General features: G+C 42.9%; 1 protein-coding gene across 4 annotated transcripts in view; it reads left to right on the top strand.

Annotated features, from left to right (window-relative positions):
- Positions 1-20,926, top strand: part of Usp48 (ubiquitin specific peptidase 48) — a 72,275-nt gene that overhangs the window by 42,364 nt on the left and 8,985 nt on the right. For 3 of the 4 annotated variants that reach the window (XM_026782332.1, XM_005352992.2, XM_026782333.1), the window contains exons 16-23: positions 1,251-1,375; positions 1,476-1,598; positions 2,004-2,065; positions 3,047-3,157; positions 5,531-5,661; positions 6,111-6,217; positions 7,307-7,411; positions 13,454-13,609. In XM_026782332.1, the coding sequence (XP_026638133.1) occupies positions 1,251-1,375; positions 1,476-1,598; positions 2,004-2,065; positions 3,047-3,157; positions 5,531-5,661; positions 6,111-6,217; positions 7,307-7,411; positions 13,454-13,609 (920 nt within the window). The remainder of the gene's footprint in view (positions 1-1,250; positions 1,376-1,475; positions 1,599-2,003; positions 2,066-3,046; positions 3,158-5,530; positions 5,662-6,110; positions 6,218-7,306; positions 7,412-13,453; positions 13,610-20,926) is intronic. The other variant, XM_026782334.1, reaches the window with a different exon arrangement.

The raw sequence follows: 20,926 nt of genomic DNA, 5'->3' as shown, positions 1-20,926 counted from the left end.
TTGGCATGACAAAGGCATGTTTGTTGCTCAGGTGCTGTGGTGGCTGCATTGCTTGGTAACTCATCTGTAGGTACCTGTGGGCACGAACACAACTTGCATGTAGGCCTCTCAGCAATGAAACCCATGTCAGTCAGCCCAGTTCACTCATATTTTACTTTAGCATAGTTGAAAAAATACAACATAATCAGAAGTCAGTCAGGCTGCATGTGATTGAACAGTAAATCGAGGAGCCTCACTGAAATTACTGTGGTTCAGATTATAGCCCTCCTGACATTACAAAAGTGGCAGAGCGGCCGTGACCCCTATTCTTTTCTTGTCTTTTGGGATCTTTGATCAACCAGAGGATTTTTCAAAAGTAATTGCAGGCTAGATGTGGTAGCCCACACCTGTACAGCATCCCAGTACAGGAGGCTAAAGGGCCATCCTGAGTTACATAGATACATCTTTCTCCAAGAAAGCCAAGTGCTCAGTGGTTAAGAGCATTGATTGCTCTTCCAGGGACTCTGATGCCTTCTGACTTACATTGGTATCAGGCACCCATGTGGTGCACAGACAGACATACATTCAGACAAAGCAGCCAAACATATAAAATAAAATTTAAAAGGAAAAATAAAAGTCCCAAAACCAATTGCAATTAGGGAACAAATTTAGAGGTTGAGTAGCAAGGGCTTAGATTAGTCAGGACATTGCTTTATTACTTAACTTTGATTTAAAGAGAACAGTTTGAGGTCCATACATCTGTGAACATACTGCTCATTGCAAGATACTTTGAGAAGTCGAGCATAGTCTTTTAAGGGAATTAGCAATTTTGTGTGTGGGTGGAAACGAAGTACTCTTAACCCCTGGGATGCTGCCTAGCATCCTAAGGTGGGTAGAAGCCTGTGTATGCTCATGCTGACACTGCAGCTAGAGACAGTGCTGAAACTCACAAATGAATCAGAGGTTACTGAACAGCAGGAAAAGAGAGCACTATAGACTCTCCATTAGGATAGTGAATAGGGATTAGGCTCTGAGTAAAAGTGCTTGTGATTCAGTCTGACCTACCTGAGTTTGACAGCCGGGACTCACGAGGTAGAAGGTGAGAACTGACTCCTGCCGGCTGTCCTCTGACCTGCACACCCGTGCCGTGCACTTACACACCTACACAGGTGCACACAGAAATATATGTACACTTTTAAAATGTTTGACGAATAGATGTTGACTTCTTTCATCCCTGTTTTTATAAGCAAATTTTTTCTCTTTTAATTTAGGGGGATTAAGCATATCTGAAAATGAAAGGAGGCTTGTTTCTCAAGAGGCCTGGAGTAAACTGCGGCAGTACTTCCCAAAGGCTCCTGAGTTCCCAAGTTACAAAGAGTGCTGCTCGCAGTGCAAGGTACTGTGGGAATGGCGTGCCCCTCCCGTGGAACGGCTGTATATGTAGAGGGAAACATGTTGTCAAGGAGAGACAGCTTAACTGCTTCCATCTTTTTCAGATACTAGAACGAGAAGGGGAAGAAAACGAAGCCTTACATAAAATGATCGCAAATGAACAGAAGGCTTCCCTTCCGAATTTGTTTCAGGACAAAAACAGACCGTGTCTCAGTAACTGGCCAGAGGTACCATGATTGCCACAGAGAGGGAAAAAGTCCCACGACTTTAAAGGCCTCAGCCAAAAGTATTTCAGATCATCCCAGCCCTCTCCTTTTTCACATCCTTTCCTAATTGGGAGATAGACTAGCTCGCTGTTTCCATTTTATTGCACAGCTTGAGTGGGGGGGATACATTTATTTGCGTTGTAAACAGTGTGGTTCACACTGGGTATGGTCACTCAGATCTATGACCCCAGCAGTGTGGGAGGCTGCAGGAGGATTGTGTTCTGTGTTTCTGAGTTTGAGGACAACCTGAGCTACCTAGCAAGTTACATGACAACATGAATTTGAAAAAGAAAATCACCTTGACAATTTAAGAGGTGCAGAGGGGAGATGAAGCTAACACATTATATCTGTGCTTCTTGTTTCCAGGATACGGATACTCTCTATATTGTGTCACACTTCTTTTTAGACGAATGGCGGAAATTTGTTAGGTAAAAAAAGAAATTTCGTTACTTTTTGTGGGTTGACTGGTATTTTTAAAAAATTCATGGATTCCCTTAATGGTGCATTTGTGATTACTTTTCCTGGCACACACAGACAACCTTTGTTTTCTACGAAGTGACACAGCTAACCCCAGAACAAATATTTAATTAATAATACCCATTTACATATATCTCTAGTTTAAAATTATTATTTAAAAGAAATGTTGGAGAGCCAGGTGTAATGGTGCATGCTTTTAATCCCAGCATTCAGGAGGCGGAGGCAGGCAGATCTCTGAGTTTGAAGACAGTTTGGTCTACATAGTAAGTTCCAGGACAGCAAGGGCTACACAGTGAGACTCTGTCTTAAAAACCTAAATAAATAAATAAATAAAATAATACAGGCTGCGGACATTCGTGGCTCAGTTGTTAGAAGCACATATGACATGAGCTTTTGGATCTGCATAACCTGTGCAAATGAAGGCTTGCTTGTAATTGAGTTCTCAGAAGGCAGAGCCTGGGTGTCTCCAGAACCTGTTTGCTAGTTGAGTAGCCCATCTAGGTGAGCTCTGGCTTCAAGTAAGAGGCTCGGAAAAGTCATGAAGACTCCTGCTATCATCCTTGGGTTTTCGCACACTTGAGCTGTGTACTAGTACACATGTGCCTGCGCATATACGACAGGCATACATATTACCCCCACCCCGCTATGGGCACATGACGACATGCATACATAGTACCCCCACCCCGCTATGGGCACATGAAAACTCCCCACTCCCCCCTAATTAAAATCTGTCTGGGAATGGTGTTACAAGTCCCAGCACTTGGGAGACAGGCAGGCAGATCTCAGCAAGGTTGAGGCCAGCCTGGTCTACAAAGCAAGTTCCAGGACAGCCATGTCTACACAGAGAAACCCTTTGTTGAAAAATCAAAAATAAATAAGAACTCTCCTCATGCAGCAGTGTGTTGAATTTACCTCCTGTCTTGTTTGAATAGAAAGCCTGCAAGGTCTACTCCTGTGTCATCAATTGGGAACTCTGCCCTTCTGTGTCCACACGGAGGACTCATGTTTACATTTCCTTCCCTCACCAAAGAAGACTCGAAACTGTGAGTTTCTTCTCTTCGTGTGGCTCTCTGTCCCCAGTGATCAAGTGTGGTTAGGGGATTTTTGTCTAGCATGAAGGTCTATTAGGAAGGCGCTGAGCTACTTCACTGTGTTCCTTCTAAATATGACCTATGACTGGACACCTGTCTTTAAAAAGAGATGGATTGGTTGCTTCTTCATGCAGGATATACAGCCACCCAGGGAAATTTGTTCTTGTCTTTTATTCTCCCACAGTCAACAAGTTACCTGGGTGTTTTCCTTTGTCCGGCAGTCTTTCTCTAGGTCAGCTTCATTACCTGTCATATAGTCAGTGTAGTCTTGGTTGTATTAGGTTTATGCAAAAGGAATTGGCAGCTTCAGACTGAAATTTTAGATTAAAACAAGACTCAAACATTTTTTATTAATCAATTTTGGAAATATTACAAACATTTTTGCCAATGAGAAATATATGTATTCCAGTACTTTCAACTCTGTGCTCAGCATTTTCTGCACCTTGCTGGCAGTGGAAGTGTTTTCTCTGAGAACAGTCAAGATGCTTGAAGGTAGTCAGTTGGTCAGAAGGAGTGAGTTGAAGGTGGTGGATGAGACTAAACTTCCCAGCCCTGTTCATTCAGCTCTTGAAGTTGTGTGGTTGAACATATAGAGAGCTAGGCCCTTTCTGTTAACTGATTCTGACTGGCTGTGGGTGGTGCAGTTTCTGGTGCATCTCCTTGATTTGTTGAGTGTGGTTCTCAGGGGTAAGGATTTTGTGGGTGTTCAGAAGTTGCAGTGGATCAGACCAGCACCAGATACCAGTGACATTTTGGTGTGGGTTGGCTTTGGAGTTTCTCGGACCAGCCATTTAAACTGGCTGTACCAAGCGTCATATACAGTCTACATTTTATTGCACATCAAAATTGGATTAAGTAATGTTTCTTCATTGCACACAATTAAGATAGGACAGTAGTTCAAAATCACATGTACCAACACACCCATACCTTACAAGGCACCCAATTAATTGCCCAGCCTTTTTACCTTTCCAATTTCCTTCAAATAGCAGAATAATACTCCACACTGAGTTCATTGGCAACCTTTGCCTACTTAAAAGGGTCAGCCTCAGTAATTGATCCCAATGGGTCATTTATTGTCAAATGCATGGCCAGCTTCTATACTTCTCATCTCCTTTGAAAAACATTTTGGATTTCCACTGCACTGTACATTCTTAGCAGTTCTTTGAACAAACGCTGTGTTTATTGCAAGCTGTCTCTGCTGGTTTACAACCCATAGAAGGAAAATTGCTTGAATTTGATTTTTATCTAACATAATTTCCGTAATATTAAGTAAACATAAAATTGATAACAATAGTCATTAGCTAAGTACAAAGTGAGAAATGTACATCCAAATGATGTATGACATTACCACATCAATTAAAAATGTCTTCTCATTTCACATGGCAATTTCAGCAAGTGAAAACCACAGTTGCTTTTGCACACACCTAATAGCTGTCTTTTTCTACATCTGTCAACTCTTTAGAGCGAAGAGAAAGACGCTGGCCCACAGCAGCACATAAGTAAATAGGAGAATTAAAAAAGTGCTGTGGGAGGAAGCTGGACTGAGCTTGTTTGTATTTTAACGATCTTTGAGGTCATTTAAAGAAAATCAATGAAAAAATACATATTTTCTAGACTCGTCACTTCTTCCATTGCTGTGTTGCCATTATGACCATTAGACATTTAGACATTTAGAGCTGGGGATGTGGCTGAGTGCCTAGAGCCTAACATACATCAGGACCTGGGATGGTTGGTACACAGCCCATCGTGTGGGTGTGGTGGTACATGACTAGAATCCCAGCAGACAGTCAGACAATGTGATTATAGTTGAAGGCCCCTAGTACTTAACTTCCTTTTTATTTTCATTTTCCTCTCCTTTTGTCTTGCAGTAACTACTATAAATTTGAGTCATCTGTCTCAAAAAGTCATCATTTTAAAGGATGCATACTGAAACATAGGCAGGATAGTCACAATTTCTGGGCCAACCTCAGCCACATGTTGAGACCTTGGCTTAAAACCCAAAGCAGAATTTATGTGTACATAGTCAAAAGTATTGCACATTTAATTGTATATTTATGTGTTTTCTATAAGTAGCCTTATCCTGTACCTTTTCTTTCGCAGCTAATTTATTTTATCCAGCTTGTGAGTATAGATTCATATCAGAACTATTCATAAAGTTTCACTGTTTCTCTGGTTTCATTTTTAATAAGTTATTCCCCTCTTGTTTCTTACAGTAAATTGTTGGTGGTACTGATTTTGTTGTAGGATGTTTGCTCTGTTGCTCTCCACGTGTCTTAAGGCATGTTGTTTGTTGTTTTTTGTTTTTGTTTTTGTTTTTTTGCACAGTATAGCTCTCATATGGCCCAGCGAATGGCAAATGATTCAAAAGCTCTTTGTTGTGGATAAAGTAATTAAAATCACAAGAATTGAAGTGGGAGGCGTAAACCCTTCTGAAGTGCAGTATATTTCTGAGCCTGGTAAGTTTGCATGTTACTCTTTGTTCCTTTCATTAAAAGTTGACAGTTTAGGACTGGAGAGATGGCTCAGCGGTTGAGAGCACTGACTGCTCTTCCAGAGGTCATGAGTTCAATTCCCAGCAACCACATGGTGGCTCAAAACCATCTGTAATGAGATATGGTGCCCTCTTCTGGCCTGCAGGTATACATGCAGACAGAACACTGTATACATAATAAATAAATAAATCTTTAAAAAAAAAAAAGGTTGACAGTTTAAGGGGGAAGGGAAGGGTCTGTCAGTGCTCTATTCTCTGGCAGACCCGTGAGCCGTCCTCTTCTGAACGTTTAGTGCACAGATTTCCTCATCATTTGCATGCAGCCTAACATACCAGTTACTGAAAATGCTGTGTAGTAACTGATACGGGTTTTTTAAGCAATTCTTCACTTACTTCTGCTCTACTGTTTTCTAGATCTCTGTCCAGATTGCAGAGAAGGCTTGTTGTGCCAACAGCAGAGGGACCTTCGAGAATACACCCAGGCCACCATCTATGTCCACAAAGTTGTGGACAACAAAAAGGTACCATCTCTTCTTGTGGGCATGACTGGGAGATGCAGGGCATTAAATCTGCCCACTTAGCATTGAACTTGGGCTATTGGAAAATAGTAGGAGAACTTCCAGTGCTGTCTGAGTTTTGGTTTAAAAAATTGCCCTCTCTGTGGTTTTAGATGTGGGAATAGAGCTGGGAGCATAACAGGACAAGGAAAGCCAGGCTGGGCCTCAGCCTTGATCTTAAGTGCAGGTGAAATGGGGAGGAGTGGTTTCAGAGCATTCTTCTGTATTAGTATTGGCCTTGGGAGGAGAGCACGTACGCCAGTCAGTTGCATTCCAGGGTTTGGGAGAATTAAAGGCAGTTGGTTACTAAATCCATTGCTTAAGAATGCTACCTTAACTAATTAATCCATTATAGGTGTAGAGTTGTATTTTATAAATTAAAACAAAGGCTTTTATTTCCAAACATGCTGAGAACAGGAACATAATGTAAGCATCTCCACTTCCCCTGAATATCCTTAATCCTTTTGACCGTCAGCCCATTTACATCGTAGAAGAAGCAGCCATTGTATAATTTGAGTTTAGTAGCCATATCCACAGTGTTATGCAGAAGAGCAGTTCTTTTTTCTGTTTTTCACTTCCTATGTCAGGTGCGTCATAACCCATAACTCCAGTTCCATGGGATTTGATGTTTCCGGTTTTTGAGGCACCTGAACTGTGTGTCTCAGAATGAAAAAGACAATTTAAACTAAATAAGAAAAATAGTTAATAGAAGACCAAATTTAAAAAACACAATTAAAAATATAACTAAGCCAGGCGTAGTGGTGTACGCCTTTATTCCCAGCAGAGTTCATGGCCAGTGTGGTCTATATAGTGAGTTCTTGAACAGCTAGAGGTACAATAGGGAGACCCCCATCTCAAAATAAATAAAATAAAGGTACATGAATAAGCAAAACTTTGGGGCCCTGGAGGCCGCAGGGTTAGGTTACAAGAAGTTAAAGATCAAAGAAAGTGGCCCTGGTTCCTGATTCAGCCACTTCTCCCAGGGAAGCATCTTCCCCTACCAAATGCTCACTTAGGGCCTGACTCATTTTTCTCTGATCCTGGTGCATTCAGGTGATGAAGGACTCCGCCCCAGAGTTGAATGTGAGTAGTTCTGAGACAGAAGAGGACAAGGAAGAAGCTAAGCCAGATGGAGAGAAAGACCCTGACTTTAATCAAGTATGCATTGACGGTCTTTGCATCATTGTGCCTTCTTTCACTCCATGCTTCTGGTTCTCTTCCCTGGTTGGGACATCGTTCTTAGTCCCCTTTCCACTTGTTCTGTATTTTGTTTCTTTTTTTTTTTTTTTTCTTTTTTTGGTTTTTTCGAGACAGGGTTTCTCTGTGGTTTTGGAGCCTGTCCTGGAACTAGCTCTTGTAGACCAGGCTGGTCTCGAACTCACAGAGATCCGCCTGCCTTTTCTTTAGAATTAATTTCTTTTAAGAAGGAAAAAGTAGCTAGGTGCGGTGGCTGGGGTGGTGCACACCTTTAAAGCACTCAGCAGGTGGATGCAAGTGGATCACTGTGCCTGAGGGTAGCCTGGTCTACTTAGAGAATTAAAAAACAGCCTGGTCTCAAAACAAGCAAATAAAGATAAAAGTGCTGAATGGGCAGTTTGTGATTAAGACCATTGAGGATGCTGAAGCAGGACAGCCCACCTGTGAGTTTGAGGCCACTTTGGACCAGAGGGAGGCTGTCTTTAGAAAAACGAAAAAGGAAGGAAGGCTGTAATGAGGTGTGGTGGCACAAGCACAGTCCTGCTCTCTTGCAGTGGAGGCAGCAGGACTAAGGGTTTGTGGTCGCCCAGGTCTGCTTAGTAGAATGCTTGGTCCTCTTACAGAAACCTGGGTTTGGTTCCCACCACCCACATCAGGCAGCTTAAAATTTCGTATAACTCCAGCTCCAGGGGATCTGACACCATTTGTGATGATGGCTCAGGGGATAAAGGCACCAGCCAGACCTGATGACCAGCAGTCCCTGGAACTCATATTGGAGAGGTAGAGAACCAACTCCTGCAAGTTGTCTTCTGACCACAAACATGCTAATGACAAAAAAGAAATAAAATACAGTTAAGACAATAATTATATGTATTTGGGTGTGGGTATGTGCTCATGAGTTTAGGTTCCCCTCAGAAGCCTGGGCTATCCCTTTGTAGCCATCCAGTGTTATTCCTGAGTACCGACATTGGACCTCTGCAAGAGTGGTACTCATTCTTAACTGCTAAGCCACCTCACTAACACCCTTAAAATACTTTTGTTTTGTTTTGGAGGCAGGGTTTCTCTGTTTTATGGTCCTGGAACTAGCTCTTGTAGACCAGGCTGGCCTCATCAAATTCATGGAGATCCGCTAGCCTCTGCCTCCCAAGAGCTGGGATTAAAGGTGTGCACTACCACTGCATGGCTAAAATTTTTAATAACAAATTTTTTTTAAGGCAAAAGTATATTTTAAGCAGCAAAAGAATACTAAAACAAGACATGTGTATCTTGGTATGTTCAATAGCCATGCAAGTTTTTGGGTTTTTGGGTTTTTTTTGTTGTTGTTGTTGTTTTGTTTTGTTTTATTTATTTATTTTTTTTACCCTGACAATTTCTCTATATAGCCATGGCTGTCGCTGCCCTGGAACTAACTCTGTAGACCAAGGTTGTCTCAGCAAAACCCAAAGAATGTTTTCTGTTAGGATTTCCTGTCCTAATATATAGAAAATTATTCTTATAGGAAGTATAAATGGATATGTGAATGAGCTTCAGGTTCTGGAAAATAAACAGATCATTGTGTTCCTTGAATAGTCTGTAGATCACTTTATACATTTTCAGGCTTTAAAAGAAGATTTATGTGTCTGTATATGTATGCACCATGTGAGTACAGGTACCCACAGAGGCCAGAGAGCCTCTTGGTTAATATGCTGGGAACCATATGTGGGTCTTCTGGAATAACAAACCCCAGATTGGAATGAACTGAAATTTACTGTGATACCTGCCTGCCTCTAGTCTTCTCTGTCTTCGTTTGCTCTTCCCTCTCTGTCTGCCTCTGTCTGGGTTAATGTTAGTGCACCCACATCCAGCTGATACATGGTTTTTTAAAACCATGCTATTGCCGGGCGGTGGTGGCGCACGCCTTTAATCCCAGCACTTGGGAGGCAGAGGCAGGCCGATCTCTGTGAGTTCGAGACCAGCCTGGTCTACAAGAGCTAGTTCCAGGACAGGCTCCAAAACCACAGAGAAACCCTGTCTCAAAAAACCATGCTATTTCTAGTTAATGTTTGACTTTTAATACCTGTAATATTTTTACCCTGAGATAGGGTAGTTAAATTACATTCATCTCCTCTCTGTTGGAGTGGTCCTCTGCCTCCTCCATTGCAGAAAACAGTCTGTGGACTTGTCGGTCTATCAGTACACACTGGTATTACTGCTTTATTTTTAATGTAGAATAAGAAAGACTTTAGGGGAGTTGGAGAGACGGCTCAAAGGTTAAGAGCACTGGCTGCTCTTCCAGAGGTCCTGAATTCAATTCCCTGCACCCACATGGTGGCTCACAACCATCTATAATAGGACCTGATGCCCTCTTCTGGCAGGTGTACATGCAGAGCACTCATACATTAAATATAAATAAACTTTTTGAAAAAAGTCTTAAGTCTTGGTTGCCTCAAGGTAAATGTTGCTTGTAGTTACTCAGCTATGCTAGTGTAGAAGGATGTGCCAGTATTTGTTGTCCATGCTTTGTTGGAATCTTAAAAATAACCTTAAAAAACAAACAGAGCAACAAAACCCATGAAGTAACAAAACCACATGGTTTTATGCGCCGCCCTTTGACCGTGGGCAGACAGATTGTAGTTTCCTTTGTTAAATTTGGTAGCCGGTGGCCTTGGTGCATTCTGTGGTAATGTGGGATTTGGGCTTGTTTTCTAACTGAGGTGCTCGATTGCCCTGTTCAGATCTGTGCTGGTGTGTTTTCTTTCTATCTCTATTCTCCTTTTTGAGACAGGCTTGCTGGCCTTGCAGTGCCACGTAACCAAGCTTGGCCTTGATCCCGTAGTCTTCCTGTTTGGCTTCCAGGGTGCTGGGTTTACTGGTGTGGCCACATTGCCTAGCTGTGATATGGACCTAGGAGTTTGCAGATGTGTTTCTTGTTGGTCTCTGTTTTCAGCTTGATTTTCAGCCCAAGTTGTGTAGCAAACTCTACATTTTCATGTGATTCAGACTTTGAAATGCTGGCTGTTTCTCTGAACAGCATTTTGTTCACTGTGGTCATGACCACAGTGATGTTTTCAGGTGGGTGTGGAAGTGCTGTCCTCAGTTGTGGATGGCAAAAGATTTCACATGTACAAATATGATGCAGAATGTTGGAGAGCATTGCTTTTTACGCCATAATTATTTTGTACACATTATAATTTTCTTCCATCTCCCTTCTCCATGTTTGGATATTGTAATACTCTAGAATGTTTTAAATACTTTTGGTTCAGGGCAGGGCGGGATCTCTTCTAACCCTCTGTTTAGAGCATAGTAACTAGTCCCTGGGGATACCCAGTGTCTTCAGAATGTCACCCTCCCCTCCCCCTGTTTTGTCTCAGAACATGGTTGCTGGTTGTACTGCAGGGCAGTAAATCCCTGCCGTAAATCGAGGTCTTAGTGCTCCTTAATGGAGTTGAGCAAATCCCCTTCCCTCCTCTCTAAGCCAGATCAACCCAGTTCTTTCCATGTTATCTGAAATTCAGGTTAATGATACACTCAGTGGATATCACTTAGGTAATTGGAAGCCTTTTAAAACCAGTGGCCGGGAAAGGAAGAACAACCAATGTGCTGGCTTTAGTGGGTTGAGATGAGTTAAAGAACAATAATTCCAGGAAAAGCCTTTAGACCCTTTATACAGTCAATTTGAGAAGATCTTAGTTGTGGGTGGGACATGAGGTGAGGTTGGGTTTGTACAGTAGATCCTGTTGTCTGTAGATGACCGACCCCTCTTCACAGTCGAGTTGTCAGATGTTGTTTTCAGGACTTCTATAACTTGGCTGATTTTTTTCTTGTGAATCTAAGAAACACATTTGTGCGCATGCAAGCTTTGGCTAGAGTGGGCAGAACCTTGCCAGTGGGCAGCACCCTGAGACCAGGTTCTTGTGGAGTCTGTGCCCTTGTAGCTGCTTTATGAATTGCAAAATACATTCATAATATGAATGAGGCACATGTGTCCACAGTGACCCCAGCACCGCCTTTCACCACAATTGACACTCAGTGACATCTTAGAAGCCAGAGAAGAGCTACAGTTATCTTTGTTTTTTGTTTTTGTTTTTTTGGTTTTTCGAGATAGGGTTTCTCTGTGGCTTTGGAGCCTGTCCTGGAACTCCCTTTGTAGACCAGGCTGGCCTCGAACTCACAGAGAATCTCCTGCCTCTGCCTCCCAAGTGCTGGGATTAAAGGCGTGCGCCACCACTGCCCGGCCGAGCTACAGTTATCTTATCCAGATATAATTAAACCAGAAAAAAAGGATTTTGAAAAATCCCACTTTTATTCTCTGGCCTGCTTAACAGGCAAACTGGACCTCTTATTAACCTCTCAGTGAGGCCTTTGTAAGTAGAGAGCCACCACACACCAATCCCAGCTCTGGGAAGACAGGATCACCCACTGCCTGGAGAACATAGCACGTTCAAGGCAGACCTACATAATGAGACACTTTCAAAACAGCCAAAAAAAAAAATGTTCTAGAACACTTGGCTCCTTGCTATTCTCTTTTCTGAAGACTGGTACAGCCTGTATCATACCTGTATATATATAGTCCTGTGCTTTTGTGGATGTTTAGGTAAGTTGCAGTGATCATGCTGCTCTAAATATTTGATTCTGAGTATTCCAGAGGTAAACACAGCTTTCCGTGTAATGTGTCTAGTGCATTTGAGAGAAGCTAGCAGGCACAATTCCCTGTGTCCTCTGAACCCGAGTTGATGAAACTGCATGGTCTGTGTGACTTGGGTGGTTTCCATCTAGGCAAGGGTCTTGGAGTCCACCTTCGCCTTGGTTCTTAACAGTAGTCTGTACTCTGGAGATCTGCATTTCTATAATGTGCAAGCTGTGCTCGGGCGTTCTTTTGTTTGCTTTCACAGGACTATAGTAGAAGCCGTTTCCCTTCACCACTGATACAACAAGCACATTGCTTGAGTAAAGCCTAATCTTTGATTTTACAGTTGATATTTACTTCCATATCATTCTCAAAAGGAGCCAGGGATGTGGCTCAGTTGGTAGCATGCACGCTTAGCATGCAGGAGCTCTACTTTCCGTCCCCAGCTCCGTAAATCTGAAGTGTTGGCTTACTGCTATAATCTTGCCACTATGAAGGTGGGGACAGGAGGGTTAGTTCAGACAGGGGGAGCTGTAGACTAGGCCTGTGGCACCCCACCCCCCAAGGAAATGGTGAGACTGAGGGAGCTGTAGACTAGCCTCTGGTACATGACTCCCACCCCACCCCTAAAGAAAACATGTAAAAGAACTTAAAATTTATTTACATAATTCTATAATCTTGAAATTTCAATTTATTGACTCGTTTGTTTTTTTTTTAATTAACTTTCTAATGCATTTGTTTGTTTATTTTGTGTATATGTGTGTGGATGCAGTAGAGGTTAAAAAGACAGCAAGAGCTGGTTCTCATCTTGCCCTGTGTGGGTCCTGGGGAACAACCAGAGGGTTCTTGCAAACTACCTTGATCACTTGATCATTGTGGTCACAACTTCTTAACTGGAACAAAAAAATAGCCATTTTCTCTATATGTAAGTGATATTTAACTGTGTGCATGCATACTACAAGTGGAAGGCATCAAGAGAACTAGTTTAAACATATTAATTAGATATTACATAACTGTCAGACTTGGCATTGATGGCCATCTCACCAGCCCTGGGCCTTGTTGTCTAGCCCTAGGCTGGCCTTCAGAATCCCTGCCTTACCTCTCAAGTGCCAGGATTAGAAGAAGGTCAGCACAACTGATAATTTATTGTTGCTCCTGGTTGGAGGTGAAACTTTGTTTTCTTTTTAAGTGTTTTTTATAACGAGCTTTTAAATTACTTACAGGCAGTTAAAAGTTCATTTTTACACGCACACACCCCGTATATGTGAACCCACTAATCTGTAGAACCTTGGACTCCCTGTGTTGGAGTCAGAGGGTTTCCGGAGCAGTTGTATCCAGCTTCTGTTTGCCTGAAGAACCTCCCGAATAGGGTAATCTCTTTGGGATCTTGTTTTTAGAGCAATGGAGGTACCAAGCGACAGAAGACGTCCCAACAGGGCTACGTGGCCTACCAGAAGCAGGTTATCCGGCGGAGCACGAGGCACAGAAAGGTGCGAGGAGAGAAGGCACTGCTGGTGTCGGCTAATCAGACATTAAAAGAACTGAAGATTCAGGTGAGGGAAATTGAATGTCTGCCTGGACTCTCAAGGATTCTGTGAGTTCCTCCCCACATCTTTTTTTCTGGGACTGAGGCATTACTAATCTAACTGCTTATGGTAGTAATCCCATGGGAGAGGACTTTCTGAGTTTTAAATGCTTGTAGGGCCCCAAGTTAAAATGTTTGTTTGTTCGGTTGGTTTTTGGTTTTTCATGATAGGGTTTCTCTGTGCAGCCCTGGCAGTCCTGGTACTACATCTGCCTGCCTCTGACTCTTGAGTGATGGGATTAAAGGTGTGTGCCCACATTCCTGACCATTGGTGTGAAGTGTTTAAAAGGGCACCAAGCACAAGGAAGTCCTCCCTGTTGGTAGTAAAGCTCCAGATTCATCCTGGCGTCGATTCTGTAATATCCCAGAGATACAACATGGTTCTTAAAGATCATGTATCACTTTTTTGTTGAGGGAGCGTTGAGACAGGGTTTCTCTGTATACCTCTGGCTGTCCTGGAACTTGTTCTATAGACCAGGCTGTGCCTCTGCCTCCCAAGTGCTGGGATGAGTGGTATGTGCCACCACTTCTACTTTGCAAGAATGACCTTGTACCAATTGGGTGCTATCAGTTTCTTTAGGTCCCCCATGGTGTTATCAGTGCTAAACCTGACATGGACTTTCTTTCACAGAGGGTTGTTACTGTCACTGTGACCACAACCTCTTAGCTGGACCAAAAAAAACCCCAAAACCAAAAACCCCCTAGTTTTCACAGTAGCCAGTCTTTGTATCCAGTGGCAAGTGATAGCTTATGCACATACACTTTTCTTCAGGTGGGAGGCCTCAAGAGAGCTTGTTATTCCACAACAAACTTCAGGATAATTGTTCTCTCTTTTCCTGGCTGGACTGTGAGTTTGTTACTGAGGAAGAAACAAACAGCACTGGGAACTGCTTATTAGGATGAGCCAGAAGCTCTCAGCACACTTTGTTTTTGTTGTTGTTTTGTTTCCTATTTGGTTTGCACACCAAAATAGGTTTGGTGTATGCCTGTGTGAATGTGTATGCAGTCATGCATGTGGAGGCCCAAACTATCTACCTTGGCACCTTCTCCCATCTTATTTTAAAATTTTATTCATTATAAAATTTTCACATTCTGTGTATGAGTGTTTTGCTTGTATGTGGACCAGGTGGGTGCCTGGTGCCTGCAGAGAAGAGAAAAACATGTCTCCAATTCCTTGGGACTGGAGTTACAGGTGGCTGGGAATCAGCATGTGGGTGCTGGGAATTCTTGCCATGTCTTCCGCAAGAAAATCAAGCACTCTTAACCACTGAATCTTTTTTCCAGCTCCTAAAATTTTACTCTGTGTGTGTGTAAAGTGTGTATGCTGAGGGGGATGTGGGAGCAGGGCCATGATACACATGTAGAGATTTGAAGACAGCCTTTACGAGAGTTCCAGGGATTAAACTTGGGTTTGGCTTTTTTTGGTTGGGGATTCATTCATTCATTCATTCATTCATTCATTCATTCATTCACATAGGTTTTTGAGGCAGTGCATCACTGCATAGCTCTGTCTGGCCTGCAACACACTGTGCAGCTGCGGGTAGTCCAAGCTCACAGATCTGTTTGCCTCTGTCTTCTGAGAGCTGAGACCAAAGGTGTGGTCTACCATACTATGTATCAGCAAGTGTCTTTTCCTACTGAACCAGCTCAAGGGTCTAATTGTTCCTTGAGACTGGGTTACCTATTGGCTTGGAGCTTGCCATATAAGGCTCGGTCAGCTGACCAGCAAAGATCTAGGTAACTTCCTTTCCCTTTCTCCCCAGCACTGGGATTACAAGTATACATTGCCATGCCTATATGTTTTTAATTAGTTTTAATTGCGTGTGTGGGAGTATGTGTACAGGTGAGTATAGCCTGTAGAGTCCAGAAGAGGGAGTTGAGAGCTGCCCCAAATGCATGCTGAGTACCAAACTTAGGTCTTCTGTTAGAGCAGCCCTTACTATTAACTGCTGAGCTCTCTCTAGTCCTCTTACTCAGATTTTTAAAGTATTTTATGTGTGTGTACCTGAGTGTATGTATATCCACCAAGTACGTGACAAGAACCTAATCTGCTTAAAGTCAGTGAATATCAGGTCCCTGGAACTGGAGTTATAGGCAGTTGTTAGCCACCAGGTGAGCTATCTCTCCAGCCCTACACACCCACTTTTTGGTTTTGTTTTTTCGAGATCTTTGGAGCCTGTCCTGGATCTTGCTCTGTAAACCCGGCTGGCGTTGAACTCACAGAAATCTGACTTTCTCTGCCTCCCTAGTGCTGGGATTAAAGGTGTGTGCCATCACTGGACAGCTCACGCCCACATTTTTTTTTTTTTTTTTTAATTTTTCGAGACAGGGTTTCTCCGTAGCTTTTGGTTCCTGTCCTGGAACTAGCTCTTGTAGACCAGGCTGGCCTCGAACTCCCAATTCGCCTGCCTCTGCCTGCCTCTGCCTCCCGAGTGCTGGGATTAAAGGCGTGCGCCACCACCGCCTGGCCACGCCCACATTTTAATGTAGATTCTGGGGATCAAACATGGAGTCTCAAGCTTGTTCAAAAATTCTTTGCTGTTGTTAACATTTTCTTGTTTCTTTTGCGTGCATGTGGGTCTGTCTGTGTGGTAAGTGAGAGGACAGTTTTTTTCTGGGGAAACTTGTTCTCTTCTTCCATCATGTACTAGAAACCTAATGCAGACGGTCGGGCACAGTAACAGCGCCTTTACTTGCTTGAGCCCTCTCACCACCTATCTTAGTTTGGGTTGTTGTTGCTGTGATGAAACATCATGCTCAAAACATCTTGGGGAGGAAAGGGTTTATCCGGTTTACAAATTGTTCTTTTTCAATGGAAGAAGTCAGAATAAGAACTCTAGCAGGGCTGAAACCTGAAGGCAGAAGCTATTGCAAAGACCATGAAGGAATGCTGCTTATTGGCTTGCTTTCCACACTTTGCTCAGCCTTCTTTTTTATAGAACCTTGGACCACCAGCCTATCTATGACCCCAGCCACAATTGGGTTGGACCCTCCCCCAGCACTCACTAAGAAAATGCCCTGTTGCTGGTCTTTATGGGGGCATTTTCTCAATTGAGGTTACCTCCTTTCAAATGATTCAAGCTTATCAAGTTGACATAAAGCTAGCCAGCATGCCAGCTCCGATTAAATTTTTTTGTTTTTTTTTTTAAATTTTTAATTTTTTAATGATTTATTTAACTTTATTTTATGTGCATTGGTGTGAAGGTGTCAGATCTCATGGAACTGCATTTTCAGACAGTTGTGAGCTGCCATGTGGGTGCTGGGAATTGAACCCGGGTCCTCTGGAAGAGCAGTCAGTGCTCTTAACCGCTGAGCCATCTCTCCAGCCCACGATTAAATTTTTTATTTATTTGCATGTATGTCTGTATTGTGCCTTAGAAAATCAGAGAGCTGTGGGATTCCTTGGAGCTTGATTTACATACAGTTGTGAACCTCTGTAAGAACAGTGTTCTGTTAATATCTCTCCAGCTCCCCCTGTTTTTGTTTTTGAGCTTTGCTAAGAACACCTGCCTATCCTATGTTGAAGTCGCTAAATTGATCAGGCTGACTCAATCAAACTCCTGCCTATGCCTCTCATTTCTTAGTATTTTTGGTGACATATTGTCTATTGGCTAGAATATATTTACATCTATTTATTTGTTTACTTTTTGTGTGTGAATATGTTTATTTTGTGTATGTATATTTATTTTGTATGTAGATATGTTTATGGGTGCATTGTGCTGTGGTGCACTTGTGGTCAAAGGACAGCCCATAAAAGTTGATTCCCTTTGACCGTGTATGTCTCAGGTACCAAACTTGGATCATCAGGCTTGGCAGAAATTGCCTTTGTCCCAGGTCATCTCACTAGCCCTGTTTGCTAGGTTTTTAACTCATCTTTATCTTTTTTTTATATAGTAGCCTTTTTCAAATTGTTGTTTAATGCCCCATCCATACTGTCACTTGGAAATCTATAAAGTCACACACACGGGCAATTACCCAAATTCTTTGTGATGGTATCACTTCTTGGTATCAGGGAAAGTTCCATAAGTGTGCGTTCCAATAGTATGTCTCAAACCCTCAGCAGAAAGAGCTGATAAATTCAAGATGTCCATGAAAAACAATCTGGCCCCTGTGGTTTGAGTCACTGTAGGATCTCCAAAAGTTGACCACGCTCCCTTGTCTGCTGCCTTTATGTGGTAGCATTCATGGCAATGCATTTTTCTTGTTGCTGATATTTATCATTGTAATTGAGGCAAAAGTACAGGCTTCTTTTGAGGGTGTTATGTGTTCCAGATTGTCCTGAGAACAGCATTTCCCTTGGTTGAACCCATGGCTCTGAAAATAAATGTGTTGGCATACTATCTTCCCTCTGTTGTTGTGCCCTTTACATCTGAGAAGGCTTGTTTCCATCACCGGTTTTCTGCCTGTCAGCGGTAAACCTCGAGCATTCAAAACCTTTAAATTACAAAAAGAGCCCCTGTGGACAAGGACGTTTCTGAGGCCTGTGCTGCTCTTATTATGGATTGCTGTTTTTGAAGAATAAATCAGAAGGCAGCAAAAATAACCTCTCCCCCTGGGAGTGTGTTACCTGCTTGGATGAACTGCTTCACCGCAGCAGCTGTTCAGATGAAACCCCCACACGCTTTTTCCTCAGTGATTTCTTTGTGGTGTTTCCTCTCATCTCCCGCTCTTGTGAATCAAACAGGACTGAAAGAAAGGGTGGCGGGATGGAATTTCCCCCTGCTGCCCAGTGCTTTAAGAACATCGGCTAGCTGTGACCCTTCCGCCGCAGCTATGTGGCATACATGTAGTTCTCAGTTGGTGGTGGTAGGTACTTTTTTTTTCTTTTGTAGACATTTTAAAATTATTTTATGTGCATTGGTGTTTTGCTTGCATATATGTCTGTATCAGGGTACAGGTATCAGCTCAAACTGAGTTACAGCTGTGAGCTGCCATGTGGTTGCTGAGAAATGAGCCCAGGTCCTCTGAAAGAGCTGCCAGTGCTCTTAACTGCTGAGTCATCTCTTCAGCCCCAGTAGGTGCTTTTTTTAAAAAAAAAGGTTGTGCTTCATTTTCTTTTGTAGAATGAAGCCTTTCCTTTGGGCACACTGCTCTAGGTGAATTGGGTGACAGTCTGCCACAGAGTAAATCAAGGTTGTATAGATAGATGCTTTCCCATATGCTATTACTTAGAATCTTAAAGTTGCTTTGGGGGGGCTAGAGAGGCAGCTCAGTGGTTAAGAAATTCTTGAGAGTACTTGCTGCATAGAGGACTCAGGTTCAGGTCTTAGCACCCTCACGGTTGTTCACAACCATCTGTAACGCTAGTAGGCTCCAGGTATACAAGTGTTGCACGTAACATTCGTGTAGGCATCAGATTCATACACATAAAATAAGTAAATGTTAAAAACATCTTAAAAAACTAAAGTTTGTTGTTTTGAATAGTTGTTTGTTCATCCAATAATCCAGTAATGCTTCTCTCCTGTTGGTTTGTTTTGCTGAACAAATACTCAAATCTAGACCTAACTCATGCTAAGTAGTCATTCTTCCACTTCCCTTCTCCAGTGCAAAATTTTATTTCCCTAAAGATGTTGTGTGTCATTGGCCCTTGGGGGGGGGGTGTTTGGGCACAGGGTGAAGTGGCTGAAGCGTCTGCATTTCCTTGCCTCAGTTATGTGGGTAATTGAAGTCTGGCAGCATGCTCTGCTGCTCCTGGAATGTCCACAGTTAGGAAGCAGGTCACTATCAGGGAGCCTGTATTGTACGCTGGCACTCAGGCTCTGTACTGTCCGTGGACCCCTGCCTTGATTTGTCTCTCTTCTTCGAAACCACTGCTGTCTTCTCCCAGCACCTCTTCTGGGATACCTTGTCATAGTCCCTGTTAGAATCCTGCATCTAAATTGTGTCACTCCATAAGGACTGCTGAACCACCTGTCCTGCATTACCCAGAGGGATTTTCCTAGTGTAGATTTCCAGTGTCTAGTGCAATACTTGTTGTGTGCTGGCTTCATGAAGGCCACAGTCATTGTTGAACACACTTACGTGCCTTTGTCTGTACTCACAGCACAGTGTGTCAGTCCCTCAGAGATGGTATGGCTATCTCAAGGGATTTGAGTCTTTACCCATCTCATGGAGTGGGCATTTCAAGAGAAGAAGCCATCCTATATTAAGGGGAATGAATGCAACCTTTCCTGTGTGAAGTCACTGTCACTCATCTCCATCGAAGCTCTGCTGGATGTGCTGATGAACCTGTTCCACGTTGGTATGCTGGTCTGGGGTTGGCAGAGTTAGCCTTGTCTGTACATCCTACACAGCAGGAAGTGTAGGAACAAGGCTTGCTGCTTCAGGAAGCTCACTGGCAGTACCGTGCCCTTGTCACCTCTGGGTGTTCATGTCTTTTTGAGAAATCCAGGTATCATTCTTACCTGACCAGAGCTCTTATCTGTAGCCAGTTTTAAAGTCACTCCTGCGGTAAGCATTACCCCAGCCCTTTCTGCTGCTGCACAGGGAGCTGGAGACTGAATTCCTACAGATGACCCGTCTTTCTGCCACCAAGTAGAAGAAAGCATGAAAGCTGGATGACTCCCTTAGCATCAGGGATAACAGTGTAATAAGATTGGGTGCTAAAGAATTACTTTTGAAGAATATCTTGGCTGAGTGTAGTAATGTATGCCTTTAATTCCAGCAGAGGCAATTGGATCTCTTACAGTTGGAGGCCAGCATATCTATATAGTGCGTTCCAGGACACTCAGTGCTAAACATAGTAAGAACCTAAGTCAAAATAAATAACTTAATTAAAAATTTCACATGAATGTTTTTAAAACTGCCTTACCTATTAAGAATAGTAATAGTGAGGGCTGGAGAGATGGCTCAGAGGGTAAAAGCACTGGCTGCTCTTCCAGGGGTCCCGAGTTCAATTCCCAGCAACCACATGGTGGCTTACAACCATCTGTAGTGAGACCTGGTGCCTTTCTTGCCAGCAGCACATTGTATACTTAATAAATAAATCTTTAAATAATCTTTAAATAAATAAATCTTTAAAAAAGCATTTATTTGGTGCATTTATTTATTTGTGTGTGTGCGTGTGCGTGCACACGCTTATGTGCATACAGTGTATGGAGGTCAGAGGACAACTTGAGGAGCAGCTTTTCCTTCCTCTAACATGTGGGTCTCTGGGATCGAACTCGGATTGTTAGGCTTGGTAGCAGGCAGGCATCTGTATCCATTGAGCCATCTATCAGACCAGCTATTTGTCTCTTGAAGTAACTGTTATGAGCTACTCCATGTCTTAGTCACTGCTCTATTG

The sequence above is a fragment of the Microtus ochrogaster genome, chromosome 10 (genome assembly GCF_000317375.1).
Source record: "Microtus ochrogaster isolate Prairie Vole_2 chromosome 10, MicOch1.0, whole genome shotgun sequence".
Lineage (NCBI taxonomy): Eukaryota > Metazoa > Chordata > Mammalia > Rodentia > Cricetidae > Microtus > Microtus ochrogaster.
This window is presented reverse-complemented; position numbering and strand designations above follow the sequence as displayed.